Genomic DNA, 15,948 nt, shown 5'->3' with positions numbered 1-15,948 from the left:
GGTCTATATAATATGAACTGTATCAGGGGTACCCGTATCTGACCATGTGAGTTTCTCATCCTTCTTCCCCTTAAGGTCTATATAATATGAACTGTATCAGGGGTACCCGTATCTGACCATGTGAGTTTCTCATCCTTCTTCCCCTTAAGGTCTATATAATATGAACTGTATCAGGGGTACCCGTATCTGACCATGTGAGTTTCTCATCCTTCTTCCCCTTAAGGTCTATATAATATGAACTGTATCAGGGGTACCCGTATCTGACCATGTGAGTTTCTCATCCTTCTTCCCCTTAAGGTCTATATAATATGAACTGTATCAGGGGTACCCGTATCTGACCATGTGAGCTTCTCATCCTTCTTCCCCTTAAGGTCTATATAATATGAACTGTATCAGGGATACCCGTATCTGACCATGTGAGTTTCTCATCCTTCTTCCCCTTAAGGTCTATATAATATGAACTGTATCAGGGGTACCCGTATCTGACCATGTGAGTTTCTCATCCTTCTTCCCCTTAAGGTCTATATAATATGAACTGTATCAGGGGTACCCGTATCTGACCATGTGAGTTTCTCATCCTTCTTCCCCTTAAGGTCTATATAATATGAACTGTATCAGGGGTACCCGTATCTGACCATGTGAGTTTCTCATCCTTCTTCCCCTTAAGGTCTATATAATATGAACTGTATCAGGGATACCCGTATCTGACCATGTGAGTTTCTCATCCTTCTTCCCCTTAAGGTCTATATAATATGAACTGTATCAGGGGTACCCGTATCTGACCATGTGAGTTTCTCATCCTTCTTCCCCTTAAGGTCTATATAATATGAACTGTATCAGAGTACCCGTATCTGACCATGTGAGTTTCTCATCCTTCTTCCCCTTAAGGTCTATATAATATGAACTGTATCAGGGGTACAAATATCTGACCATGTGAGTTTCTCATCCTTCTTCCCCTTAAGGTCTATATAATATGAACTGTATCAGGGGTACAAATATCTGACCATGTGAGTTTCTCATCCTTCTTCCCCTTGAGGTCTATATAATATGAACTGTATCAGGGGTACCCGTATCTGACCATGTGAGTTTCTCATTCTTCTTCCCCTTGAGGTCTATTTAATATGAACTGTATCAGGGGTACCCATATCTGACCATGTGAGTTTCTCATCCTTCTTCCCCTTGAGGTCTATTTAATATGAACTGTATCAGGGGTACCCATATCTGACCATGTGAGTTTCTCATCCTTCTTCCCCTTGAGGTCTATATAATATGAACTGTATCAGGGGTACCCATTTCTGACCATGTGAGTTTCTCATCCTTCTTCCCCTTGATGTTTATATAATATGAACTGTATCAGGGGTACCTGTTTCTGACCATGTGAGTTTCTCATCCTTCTTCCCCTTGATGTTTATATAATAGGAACTGTATCAGGGGTACCCGTTTCTGACCATGTGAGCTTCTCATCCTTCTTCCCCTTGATGTTTATATAATATGAACAAACAATTTGGACCACCAAAGAAGACGATCCAGACAGTGGTATTTTTAAACACAACTGGATTCCAAATTTAAAGCATGATCAACTATATGGCTTGAACACAGAGGAAAAATAAAACTGAGAGCTCTCTTACTTGCTGGCAGTTGTGAACATGTTGTTGACGATGGAGAGAAACTGCATAATTCTCTCATCCAGATGAAGATCCTCAAGTCCCTTGAAGAGGTATGGGTGTCTGCAAGATTAAACACAAAAACACGTTACAAATTGAGTGTACTTAGACACAATATTTGACAATGGAGAGAAAGAAACTGTATAATTATCTCATCGAGATGAAGATCCTGAAGTCCCTTGAAGAGGTAAGGGTGTCTACAAGATCAAACACAAAAACACGTTACAAACTGAATGAATGAACGTTTAACGACACACCAGCACACAAATCACACCTGCTATTCAAATTGGGTGTCAAACTAAGTGACATGATGATCAACATCAATGTAATATTCTAAAGTTACTAACAAAAATAGTCGAGACATCAATGAAAGGAAGGAAATGTTTTATTTAACAACGCACTCAAAACATTTTATTTAAGGTTATATGGCATCAAACATATGGTTAAAGACCACACAGATACCGAGGAAACCCGCTGTCGCCACTTCATGAGCTACTCTTTTCGATTAGCAGCAAGGGATCTTTTATATGCACCATCCCACAAACAGGATAGCACATACCATGGCCTTTGATATACCAGTCGTGGTGCACTGGCTTGAATGAGAAATAGTCCAATTGGCCCACCGACAGGGATCGATCCCAGACCGACTGCACATCAAGAGAGTGCTTTCCCACCAATATCAATGAAAGATTTACATTTCTGATGCATGAAGACATAGTTCAAATGTTAAATACTGGCAGATAATGTAGACCAGATATGTTCATCTTGCTGTCACTGAGGAAGTTTATTGACAACAGTAACTTTTATCCAGAGGCACAAAAGTGCCATCGGCGATGTTCCCAACACACAGCAATTTATATCTCAATGATGGGAATTGCCGTCGGTGCAGCATTAAGTTCAAGCCCTGGGCTGACTATAAAAAATGTATGGAGCTGTGGTAAACAAACCAATATTGCACCAAACATATTTGAAAACTTCATCACTGATGCTTAGAGAAGTTATTTTAAAAATGTCTAAGAGCTACCGAATATGTGCTGTATTTGCCACTCTCATGGAAACCATTACAAAGGGTGTTTATTTTGATTGTTATCATTATTGGAAATAGACAGTTTTTAAAACTACAGTACATCTTTGCCTTTAAGTCAAATGTTTTTATTCAAATATTATTTCATAACTTGGGGGGTAGTCTTATAAGGGAACTAAATGAAAGTTTTTTTTGTTTAATGATACCACTAGAGAACATTGATTTATTAATCATCAGCCTATTGGATGTCAAACATTTGGTAATTTTGACATATAGTTTTAGAGAGGAAACCCGCTACATTTTTCAATCGGTAGCAAGGGATCTTTTATATGCATCATCCCACAGACAGGGTAGCACATATCACGGCCTTTCATATACCAGTCATGGTGCACTGGCCAGAACGAGAAATAGCCCAATGGGCCCACCGACGGGGATCGATCCCAGACCGACTGCGCATTGAGCGCTTTATCACTGGGCTACGTCCCGTCCCTCAAATAAGTAAGTATATTTGAAATAAAATGATTAATTCCTTACCGTCTTCCATCTGAGCCTATGAGTACAAGTTTCTTTGGTTTCGTCTTGGTCGGCAGAATCTGCGCTGAGCTGGACACTGACTCAATAGTAACAGTCTGTTCAATTAAAAAACATCTTAATCAGTACATCAAACAAACGTGTCTTTATATGTGCTATTCAATGTCTGCGAAACAACTGTCCATCAGATAGGGTTATAACTAGTAGATGGGGGGGAGGAGGGGTGGTATCAAAATGACAGTGTACACTTTTGACTAAATTTATAAAAAAAAAATTATGTATGCTTTTAGGAGTGGGGAGCAGGGTAGTAAGAAAAAAAAAGATGCTTTGTAAGCTTGTGTAATTATTTTAATTTTATACTTTTCCATGAAAATTAATATTTCCATTTGCTTTACACTCACACGGCTCGTGTATAATGAGTAATATAAATAATGAATATTTCAATAAACCTTTATGCAATTACAATGTAGCAACTACGTGCAATGTATTGGAAAATACACACTTTAGTCAGAAGTAAACAGACAGCTATAAGCATGTGTAAATCTTGACAGCTGATAAATAAGCTAGTAACATAGATTATAACATGTCTAACATTCTCATGTGCTCAGATACCAGACTGTGTTTATATTACCTGTCCTGACACTCCGAGTCCTGGCATGGGGATCACGGAGGCGCGCAGTTCAGCCAGCCTGGGGCTGATGTCCTCCATCTTCAGATGAAGACTGTTCCTCTTCTGGGCTCTCTGCTGCAGACTCAGGTGAATCTATACAATCAGATCAGTGAGTGTATCAGTGACACAGGAAAACATGTTACGTAACATTCCAGGGCATATTCAATGTTACCCGTCATTCTGTTCGCATGTCGGATTGTGCAACATTAAATTTACATGAACCACCAATCGGTTAAATGGTAAACTGGTTCATGTAATGAAAGTAACTTTATCATGTACTGAAGAAACTGTTCCTTAATTAATTTTGCATGGAATTTAAGAGAATCAGCCGGAAATATTGTTGTTAAAATGTACCTTCTTTGGAAGTTTAAAGTAATTGGTCAGGTTACACACATGCATTTCACACATAACAGAACAATCTGTAACTTGCAATGAGTAATATCACATAAACCAACTTCTGGTAGGATTTTGAAATACTGCCCCAACATTCAGTACAATATTGGAAAATTCCAGCGAAAAAATAGTACTACAGTCACTAGTGGAAAAAACGACAGAAAGAAATGTTTTATTTAACGACGCACTCAACACATTTTGTTTACGGTTATATGGCGTCAGACATATGGTTAAGGACCACACAGATTTTGAGAGGAAACCCGCTGTCGCCACTACATGGGCTACTCTTTCCGATTAGCAGCAAGGGATCTTTTATTTGCGCTTCCCACAGGCAGGATAGCACAAACCATGGCCTTTGTTGAACCAGTTATGGATCACTGGTCGGTGCAAGTGGTTTACACCTACTCATTGAGCCTTGCGGAGCACTCACTCGGGGTTTGGAGTCGGTATCTGGATTAAAAATCCCATGCCTCGACTGGGATCCGAACCCAGTACCTACCAGCCTGTAGACTGATGGCCTAACCACGACGCCACCGAGGCTGGTCTAGAAAAAATGAAGACCCAAACAGTATTATTGCCAGTGGAGTTATTCTCACTGTAGCAAAATCCTGATGTGGTCATTCAATTTAACGTGAAGCATATAAACCAGACCAGTAAATATTTTCCAGCCATAATGTTTGTAGATTACCTGTTTGAAAAGCTGCCAGCTGGCGTGAGGGTGTGAGGGGTTGCTCGGGTTTAGCAGTCTCTCCAGGGCGTTCTCAATGAGCTGTCCGTACGTGGTCTGAAACCACTTTTCGTGAGGTGTCTCTGCTGGCTGTGATGTTATTTCATGTAGACGCTCAATGGTGTACACAGTCTGTGAAAACAAAACAAGTATTCTTAAACCTTACTTAGTGTGATGGTGTATGGAACGATGTCAGTTTAATTATGCTGTGGACATGAAAGTGCACTGTGCACCAATGCTAATTTGACGTCACAAAAAGGCTCAGTCCAAGACGTCATTCCAGCACAGACATGAAGAGGTTAACTCTGAACAAATACATTGAAGTAGGCATAAATAATTTCTTTCAAGAATTGGCAAACAAAGTTATTAAGAAATATCATACAACAGTGCTTCTAGATTATGGTAGCCCCACTCCCATGGCTAGTGATATTCAATGTTGGGCTAGTAAATAACTAATACTGCCATGCCCAATGGCTAGTGAAAAAAAAGGGTCAAATGTTGCAGTTAAGTCTATTTTGTAAATATGAATATCCCCAACCCCCCAATCTTACTGTTTTTAAGCTTTATCTCCCACTTTAGGTGACATATCTGCTTATTGCTATTATTTAGTAAAATTGTATTAACTTGAAGTAAAGTAGGGCTAGTTAATTTTTAATTGTGACTGGTAAATTTTTTTAATCACTGATCCCATGACTAGTGGATTTAATATTATACAAATTCTAGAAAGAAAGAAAGAAAGAAATGTTTTATTTAACAATGTACTCAACACATTTTATTTACAGTTATATGGCGTCAGACATATGGTTAATGACCACACAGATTTTGAGAGGAAACCTGCTGTCGCCACTACATGGGCTACTCTTCCGATTAGCAGCAAGGGATCTTTTATTTGCCATTACCACAGGCAGGATAGCACAAACCATGGCCTTTGTTGAACCAGTTATGGATCACTGGTTGGTGCAAGTGGTTTACACCTACCCATTGAGCCTTGCGGAGCACTCACTCAGGGTTTGGAGTCGGTATCTGGATTAAAAATCCCATGCCTCGACTGGGATTCGAACCCAGTACCTACCAGCGTGTAGACCGATGACCTACCACAACGCCGGTACAAATTCTAGAAGCCTGATACAAGCACAAATAGTTGCATGCAACAGCTGTATCACTATCAGTAAAATATTACAAGGTTATGTAAAAGTTAAAAAGATTGTTTTGTTTAATAACACATTGATTGATTAATTATTGGCTATCGTATGTCAAACTCTTGATAATATTGACTCATAGTCTTCATTGATATACCATTTGTGAAGCACTGGTTTGAATGTCAAAAAACCTGATCAGAGAAAGGGTCCACCGATGAGGTTCAATCCTGTGACGAAAGCACATCAGGTGAGTGCCGTTCTGAGATAGATGCAACTATTTGTGCTTGTGTGATATTTCGTAATGACAACTTTAAAATATAAAAAATTTATATTTTCATTTTCTGGGGAAGGAAGTTACTGCCGAAGTACACTTTTAAAACAAAATGCTTTTGTTTGGTTAACAGGTGGGAATTGGTGAACTGTAAAAAAGAGGAAATCTAGAGGGGTCCCAAAAATTCTTGAAATCCCAGGTTAAAATTTGTGCCATCTGACAAATTTTGGAGGAAAGAACAATTAAAATGCGAGGAAACGCAATGTTCCATGAGAGGAAAACAGCGGACCCGAGGAGAATTCCCACTCCTGGGTTAATGATTATGGTTTTTGGTGTAAGCTTTTAATAGGGGGAAGCAAAAAAACCAAAAACAAAACAAAAACCCCACCACCAATCTTAACATACCGGTTTCATGACGGTCCTGTGTTTCTCGCGGATGATGGCTATCTTGTCTTCTTTCGACAGGAGGCTGTTGTTGTTGACCTTCTTCACCTCGTTGTCGAGCTGTGCAATCGCCCTCATCACGTCGGCGTGCTGCTGGTTCAATGTGCCCAGCCACAACTCGTCCCACAGCAGAGTGATCCGCCGCAGTTCCTGAACCATCTGCTGAACCTCCGAGATCATCCTGAAAGCAATGAAACAATGGATGAATAGCGACAAATCAGAAAAAAAATACACATCAGTTAATGTGTAAGCAAAGCTAGCTCTGGCACTCGTCAAATTCACTAATTGCAAATTTTAAAAACAAATAGAAAAATTTAATTCAATTTGGAAAAATAATTTATGTAATGATTGATGTCCATTTTTTGCAATTTAAAAAAATTAACAGATAATTTAGCGACATTTTCTACTCACTCAGAGCTCACTGATAGTATTAGAGAGAGAGAGAGAGAGAGAGAGAGAGAGAGAGAGAGAGAGAGAGAGAGAGAGAGAGAGAGAGAGAGACCGTACCGTCTGCTGAACCTATGTCTTTGAAAATTTTAACTCTGAGTTACTGTTTAAGTTTTTTTGTTTACAAACTAACATTATGAAAAGACAATGTTTCAAACACACATACTTAGGGTTTTCCTGTGACAGCGTGTCCACGATGGACATCAGACAGGTCTGTAACATTGTCGAGCCGTGGTCATCAAGGTTACCATCCTCAGCTTCATCATCTATCTGCGACACCCCCTCCTCATCGAGATCCTCGGCCCCCTGGGACAGGTAATCTCTCAGCAAACCTGAGAAATCCAAGCATAATAGATTAGCAGTCATTCATAGTAAACAGTATGGAACGTTTTCCATGTGTCAAGTAGTCTCTTAACAAACCTGAGAAAACCAAACATAATATTAAATCAACAGTCATTCATAGGTGAACAAATGGTTCTAATTCTATTTTTTTTACATATTTGGCACTTTATCAAATGATGTTTAAACCCCGAATTATCTAAATTATTTGAAACTGTTCGCAACAGAGTTCTCTTGAACAAACAAAGAGCAATAAATATATAACAGATTTATTACAAAAGTTGTTAATGTTAAAATAAACTCTAGAAAAAAATGTATTAGTTTTAAAATGTATTAACATAAAAATATTATAAGTTTAACCAATAAAATCTAAAAAATTTAATGTCCACAAAATGCTTAGTGTGTTCAGATAATTATAACATCAAATAATGTTGAAAATAAATCTTTTTGTTATGAATTAATTCTAAAATCCATTAATGTCCAAAACTTCCAGGTGTAATGAATTATTTCTAAAAATCTATTCATGTTAAAACATAGCAAGGAATGAAATGTTTTATTTAACGACACACTCACCACATTTCATTGACAATTACATGGTGTCGGACATATGGTTAAAGACCATGCAGATATGGAGAAAGGAAACCTGCTGTCGCTACTTCATGAGCTAGTCTTTTCGATTAACAGCAATGGATCTTTTATATGCACCATCCCACAGGCAGGATATACCATACCATGGCCTTTGTTACACCAGTTATGGAGCACTGGCTGGAACGAACATTATAGCTGTATCAAAGTACTTCTAAAATCTAGGCTATTTCTCGCTCCAGCCAGTGCACCACGACTGGTATATCAAAGGCCGTGGTATGTGGCATCCCGTCTGTGGGATGGCGCATATAAAAGATCCCTTGCTGCTAATCGAAAGTGCAGCCCATGAAGTGGCGACAGGGGGTTTGCTCTCTCAATATCTGTGTGGTCCTTAACCATATAACCGTAAATAAAATGTGTTGAGTGCGTTGTTAAATAAAATATCTATTAAAATACAACACATTACTGAGTGCCAATGTGAGATGTAACTGACCACTTTGGTTGGACACTTTGGCTTCCATGACGGTCGTGGAACTTCCTACGACAGCAGGGTAAACTATAAGGTGCGGAACGTCATGTGCGACACGGCACAGGAGATCAGACACGCTCTGCCGAACGTAACTCTCCGGATGACTGAGCCGTGAAAACAATTGAGGAATGATACCTAAAGGAAAAAAATTTAAAAATGTATAATCATTTATACAAAATTTTTCTCTTTCATGCTGCAAATGACAGACATGATTGTGCATCCTACCAAAACAAAACCTGATTTTACTCGAACACAGCGATGTTAATGCAGACTGAGAGATGCCAAATCTTTTAAAATTATAACAAGCGGAAAATAAAAATCGCTAACCGAATTATTTAAAAAGCGGAAGTCTGTTTTATACCGGAAAACAATCATGTCTGAAATCACTGCATTCCTGTGATGGGTCACACCCTTACAAAGCTATAGAAGTACACCCTTTAAAACATTTTCTCTACAATCCTTTGGATAATCTGCCTCTTTCTTGCAAAGGGTTTATTTTGTTGCAGGTCTCTGAAAATTGCGAGAGTGATGTTTATTTCGCCTGGTGCTCGCAACTCATGTTTTGTGTTACCCATGTTTTAATTGTTGGCTACATTTTGGAAATCACATACATGTTACGTGGAATAAAATGGGTTATTTGTAAAAATAATTGTGCCACCAACTTTCAAGTTTCAGAGAACTGTAAATCGTACAAAAATGTTTGAAGCTGCTTAATAGGACAATTTTTTTTATTTTTTTTAAAGTTTCAAAAAATTAATTAGAGTATAAATTTGTTGGTACATCCTCATTCTAGTCAAAACCTAGACATTTCTTAAACTATTTCAGTTAAAATATCTTATCTTGTAATGAAAAACTCCACACAAAACAAACTGAAATTGAATATCATGACCAAGTAAAATGAATGAGTAAAGTAACAGTTATTATTAACACAAAAGACCTCAAATAAATGTCTGTAAAGTTACTTTCAATTTTTTTTTTGTTAAATGAAAATATTTGCCTTTCCGGTTTAAGATCTAGGTTACTAAATATGGGCCTACCTTTCCAAGGTGTTGTGGGTGTTTTAGCCAGTCCAGTCTCAAGTACGTCTCGCAGTTCCCAGGCATGTTTCACGAGAAGTCGCAGCAATCTCAGAGTGGCAATGATGTTACTGTCAGAACTGTCACATTCTTCACCCTACAAATAATCACGATAAATGTGTATCAAGAGTAACCTTAAATTTGGCAAAGACGTGCAAACAGTAAAAAAAAAAAAAAATTATTCTATGTACTAACATGATTATGCAGGTTTCCCTACTATTGTTGGCTCAAGCCCCAACCAGGAAAGAAGAAAAAAAGAAAAAAAAAAAACCAACAAAAAATAATTGTATTTTTATTTGGCAAATTGGGGAACAGCTTAATGCAAAATTAATCTAGGAATACAACTTGCTACGTTTTTGGGTGGACATTTCAAACCCTGACCCTTTTAATAGCCTATCATCAACACATATGACTATTACTTGTCCTCACAAGAAGTCAGTTATACATTTACAGATTTACCACAGTGACTATAATTTCTACATATTAATTTAAAAAAAAAAAAAAAAAAAAAAAAAAAAAATTGAATATTAGACTATTAAATAAATGTTCCTGTGCCCTACAGAACTGACCTTGCCGTTGAGCTGCAGGAAAGTGAAGTAGGCCTGCGCGGAGAGCTGGTAGTAGTGGTAGACTCGGCGCACCACACCCTGCCACACCCCCAGCAGCTGGTCAATACAGTCATTGCTGGCGTTGTGCAGACACAGACAGGACGATATCAGCTGCTTTCTCGTTGTCTCCGTGCCATCATCGTACAGACTCTACAAATACACGACAAAAATACATGTATAACGACATCTTAGCACAGTTTAAACTACCTTTTTATTGTATAAATTACCTATTTATTGTATAAACTACCTTTTTATTGTATAAACTACCTACTCATTGTATAAACTACCTACTTATTGTATAAACCATCTACTTATTGAATAAACTACCTACTTATCGTAGAAACTACCTATTTATCGTAGGAACTACCTATTTATTGTATAAACTATATATTGTACAAACTACCTATTTATTGTATAAACTATTTATCATATAAACTACCTATTTATTGTATAAACTACCTATTTATTGTATAAACTATTTATCGTATAAACTACCTATTTATTGTATAAACTACCTATTTATTGTATAAACTATTTATCATATAAACTACCTATTTATTGTATAAACTATTTATCGTATAAACTACCTATTTATTGTATAAACTACCTATTTATTGTATAAACTATTTATCATATAAACTACTTATTTATTATATAAACTACCTATTTATTGTACAAACTACCTATTTATTGTATACAAAGCCAAAATGATGAAGTAGGATGCCCTGATGTCGGCCGAACCATTTTGACTTAATGGCCAACTTGAAAATAGTGACCAACACCCAACACATACTTGAGCTGGACCAAAAAAGCAAAAGAGGGAAGATTTGATCCATTTAATTTTTTTGGGCTATTGAAATGTTTGGACCAGTCTATTGAAATAGGCATTGGTTAGATGTCTGGTTATTAATTTAAAAAAAAAGAAAAGGATATTACTATCACTTGAACAGAACAGGTATCCTTGGTTCACTGGCTGTTGGTATGCTTGGATCAGTCACTATAAATGGTGGGGAGACGCAATATGCAATAGGTCAGAGGTGAGGTTAATGTATGACAAGAACACTAACCTGGTCTTGATCACTGATGTCCTCCTCACTTGACAGTGGGCTGTGGATCTGACTAAGAACAGTGAACACTCTTTCTATTTCTTCCTGTCCCACACCCTGCAAAAACAACAGATATAAAAACATTGCTAGATGTCTGTTGATGGCCGTCTTCTAGAGAAAACAAATATGCAATAAAATGTTATCAGTACTTCATCCAAACATTGTGAAAATCTAATGAAAAGGAAAGAAAATGCGTAGGCCAAGAATGTATTCCAACATTTCCTCCCTTCTTGAAAATAAATCAAACATTTTAATAAAAGAAAATATAAAATATCTCAATATTAGGGACTGTATTATCTCACTTTATATCAGTACTATGCATAAAGTATTTTGAAGTAATAAAGAATAAAAATATTCAGCACTTTGTACCTTGGGAATAATGGACTTGATCTGAGTTTTCTCCCCTGCCAATAATTCCACACTTCCATGGCTGCAAAACAATGTGAAACGATAAAATAAACACAATAAATTATTACATTTTCTATATATGACCATATGTTTTAAAAATTAGTGTACACACAAATAAAAAGCCTGTTTAATAACTAGTGTATGATAAAACTATTTGCAAAATGTTTTCATAATAAAACTAATATGACTGTAGTCTTTTAAAATATTTTATACACTAAATGGATAGAATTTACAAAGCCTGTTTATGACTTACATGTGTAACTACATACATTTACAATGCTTAAACTGTAAACACCTGCATTTAAGAAAAAATAGGCTTTGTAAATTCGTCTCCCAGTGTGTTGAGCACATTTACCTGGCATTATCGACTGCCTTGCGTCCCCACTTGTAACACCATCCGGAGAGAACGAACCACGACTTTGACATTGACGGACACTGCATGGTGGCCAGGTGGAGCAGACATCCCACAATACTGTCACTGTCGGACAGATTCGGGTTTTCACCTATCTTCAATACTACAGGGGAAAAAATTAATTAATTAAACAAATGGGAGAAAAATACAAATAAACCCATTTTATTAATAAATTAAACGTTTTTTAAACATGAATTGAAATCAACATATATAGATGCAACTAGGACTTACAGATAATTAGAAACAAGAAAACTTATTATCGAGCTAAATGCAACAGCAGTTTAATTAAAAATTAAAATTTAATACATTTTAAACAGGTGCAACTACACGTACATACTAACTTTCATCGATGATGGACTTATTATTTGTGAGAAACAGAGCTACATGTAAGTGAAAACTTAATGTTGAGTTAAATGCAAAAGTTAATATCAACATCGAATCAAAAGCAATACCTACATATCACCATTGACTTTGTCAAGGCAAGGACAAAAAAAAAAAAGTAAAACAAAATTATTTTAATGTTTTTTTTACTTAACAAATGGTAATTTTATTTTTGCAATGGCTTAAATTTGAGACCTTTCCACCCAACCGAACCCTGGATTGTCTATGAATGGGTAATATACTTTTTTCTGAAAGAAAAGCTACAAATATCAATAATAAATATACTAATCTCACCTTGATCCTTATCATCCAGAGTAATTCCGAACCCTTTCTTAGCTCCTTTCTCCTCCGACTCCAGCAACAGCTTCAGGTTCCTCACAATGGACGACGCACCGGCCCCATCCCCTTGCCCGGTCTGACGCACCTGACTGGTGATGTTTCCCAGCAGTTTCTGATCTGTCTGCAGCCACTTGACCAGCGTCACCAGCGACTGCGCACACAGCTCGCCACACCCCGTAGCAGATGTCTTCTTGACCTTGTGAAGGTCACCGAGCAGCAGACTGCTCACAATGCTGTTGCTAAGCACCTCGATGGAGTCCTTGTACTGGCTGATATCGTGGAGGAGTTTCGCACTCTCCCGCTCTATTTTCAGAACGTCGTACTGGTCGATGCCGCCGTTGGCTGCTCTGAGACTAGACAAAGCAGGCACAAGGTCGTTGGGTGCGTTGATCCAGCCATTTTCCACGTGGTTCTTCATCAGGGTTGTCACCTGTTTGATGAGTAGGTCTTCGGCCAGTTCGAAATTCTGTTGTTTGCGGGACAACGAGGCTGCAGCCAGCAGTGTCAGCAACATCTGGTTGTTCAAGTCTAGAAACAGATGGAACAGTTTAATCAAATACAAGCATGCATTTGTTTGTTTTTTAAATCCTGAAAGAAAACTGACAACCAGAACTAGCTATGTCCAAAGATATGGTTGTTAGGAGGAAGTAAATGTTTTATTTAACAACACACTCAACATATTTTATTTACGGTTATATTGCATAAAACAAAACCCATTTTATTTACGGTTCTATGGTTGTTACAAAAACAAGTTTTAATGTTTAATGTTTTTTTAAGTCTTAAAATAAAGCAAATGAAATTTTTTGAACAAATATATAGCTTGCATCATTCCCATATAAATATGTCCCCTTAACACAAAATTTACTATGCTACAGACACTGCTAAATAAGCTGTGAGATCAGAAAAGGAAAGGCATAGTTGTTTAATGGCACCTAACAACATTTTAAACTATAGCTGTTTGCAGTCTATTATTTGGTTATTTTGACACTTGATCGAGAGAAAATAAGAAAGAGGAAATAATTTCATTTCAACTAATTTTCATGCTTATATGTTCTCGGCACACACCTCAGCTATCTTTGCTGTCTGTCCAGGACCGTGGGTTAGTTGTTAGTGGTTAGTGAGAGACAAGAAGGTGTCGTGGTCTTACACCTACCCACTGAGTCGTTAAAACTCGCTCTGGGTGGGAGCCGATACCGGGCTGCAAACCCAGTACCTACCTGCCTTATGTCCAATGGCTTAACCATGACACTACCGACGCTGGAAATAATAAAGCAAACACACCAACACCACACACGTTGATCCTACTGAAAACAGCAAGGGATCTTAAATAGGCATTCTCCAGTAAACAGGACAGTATCTCCTACAGTTTAAATGTTCGAGATATGAAAAGACTGATTTGGAAGGGAAAAATCTGAGTCCATCTGTGGAAATCAATCCTGTGACCAATCGCACCTCGAGCTGGCATGCTACTATCAACTCCAGAAAATGGGAAAGGGTTAACGTGATAATGATTACTGCTCACTTGTTTTCTTGTCACAACATTCTCCAGTAAACAGGACAGTATCTCCTACAGTTTAAATGTTCGAGATATGAAAAGACTGATTTGGAAGGGAAAAATCTGAGTCGATCTGTGGAAATCAATCCTGTGACCAATCGCACCTCGAGCTGGCACGCTACTACCAACTCCAGAAGATGGGAAAGAGTTAACGTGATAATGATTACTGCTCACCTGTTTTCTTGTCACAGCCGGGTATGAGCATCTGCAGATTGATGAGTCGGAGTGTCTGTAGGTACATTCCTATCTCCTGGTCTTCAGCATCCACCAACAGTTGGTCGGACAGCGGGAGCAACACAGTCTGTAACACGACATGAAAAATACTTGACAAAACAACACGATATTATCGCATAAGAAACATGTATTGTTGGTGCTAAACATGGCAGTTTCATTTCTGTAGGAAACCAAGATTAACATAATTAATGATCTGAATTAATTGTGCATTCAAAACAGTGGGGATCCAATTTGTTCTGTATTACTACTGGCATGCTATAAATGAATTTGTAGAAAACTTGGATTGTTTTCACATTTTATGAATAGTTAATCTGACCTATCACCAATGGCATTCCCCACCTTTTGGCTCTTGGGCTGTCTGGACCAGTTTATTGAAATAGGGAGAAATACCATTAGTGTGCAGTCAGGTTAAAGCGGAAAAGAAAATACATCTGCAGTAAGTGTGTTGTGTTGTGTTTGGTCTTTGGTGTGTGCGTGTGTGGTGTGTGTGTGTTTGGTGTGTGGTGTGTTTGGTCTTTGGTGTGTGTGTGTGTGTGATGTGTGTGGTGTGTGTGATGCGTTTGGTGTGTGGTGTGGTGTGGTGTGTGTGTGTGTGGGTGGGTGCATGTGTGTGTCTTTTTTCTCATTAAACTATTGCAAATTATACATTTAAGTGTGTATCTGTGTGTATAATACTCCAGTATTATATAACAACAACTATGTTTAGATGTACCGGTATGTACTTTGCATGTTTTTGTTACATGCATATATTTTACCAATTTTCTTTAGTCCAACATGCGATTGATAATCTGTGAAGAAATGTTATCCCAAATTAGCTATAAAATTAATTGTTTACCCTTGCTTTCTTTTCATCAAGCTGTTTGTGTAGTGTGGAGACAGTGCTGAGTTCTGTGAGGACCTGGCTGGACAGTGACGGAGGCCAGTCGAGCGTGTTGATCCGTAACAGACCTTCACCCAGTCGCTCAGCCTGGCTCAGGTATCTCATCACATCAGATCTGGACAAAGACAAATCATAATATGTTGGGGGGGGGTTTTAAAGTCACAATATGTTTATTGTTATTCTAAA

The 15,948-nt window shown here is 37.8% G+C and overlaps 1 protein-coding gene across 1 annotated transcript in view; it reads right to left on the bottom strand.

The window, feature by feature from the left end:
* The window catches only part of LOC121378645 (serine/threonine-protein kinase SMG1-like), a 119,024-nt gene that overhangs the window by 40,818 nt on the left and 62,258 nt on the right, over positions 1-15,948 (bottom strand). Inside the window, exons 29-43 of the mRNA XM_041506913.1 lie at positions 15,718-15,877; positions 14,823-14,949; positions 13,049-13,621; positions 12,317-12,476; positions 11,923-11,983; positions 11,515-11,610; positions 10,409-10,597; positions 9,801-9,936; positions 8,728-8,898; positions 7,477-7,642; positions 6,825-7,044; positions 4,971-5,141; positions 3,851-3,982; positions 3,223-3,317; positions 1,629-1,727 (exon numbers count right to left, since the gene is read on the bottom strand). Coding sequence (XP_041362847.1) covers positions 1,629-1,727; positions 3,223-3,317; positions 3,851-3,982; positions 4,971-5,141; positions 6,825-7,044; positions 7,477-7,642; positions 8,728-8,898; positions 9,801-9,936; positions 10,409-10,597; positions 11,515-11,610; positions 11,923-11,983; positions 12,317-12,476; positions 13,049-13,621; positions 14,823-14,949; positions 15,718-15,877 — 2,556 coding nt within the window. The remainder of the gene's footprint in view (positions 1-1,628; positions 1,728-3,222; positions 3,318-3,850; positions 3,983-4,970; positions 5,142-6,824; positions 7,045-7,476; positions 7,643-8,727; positions 8,899-9,800; positions 9,937-10,408; positions 10,598-11,514; positions 11,611-11,922; positions 11,984-12,316; positions 12,477-13,048; positions 13,622-14,822; positions 14,950-15,717; positions 15,878-15,948) is intronic.

This window comes from Gigantopelta aegis, chromosome 8, assembly GCF_016097555.1.
Source record: "Gigantopelta aegis isolate Gae_Host chromosome 8, Gae_host_genome, whole genome shotgun sequence".
NCBI classification, from domain to species: Eukaryota; Metazoa; Mollusca; class Gastropoda; order Neomphalida; family Peltospiridae; genus Gigantopelta; species Gigantopelta aegis.
This window is presented reverse-complemented; position numbering and strand designations above follow the sequence as displayed.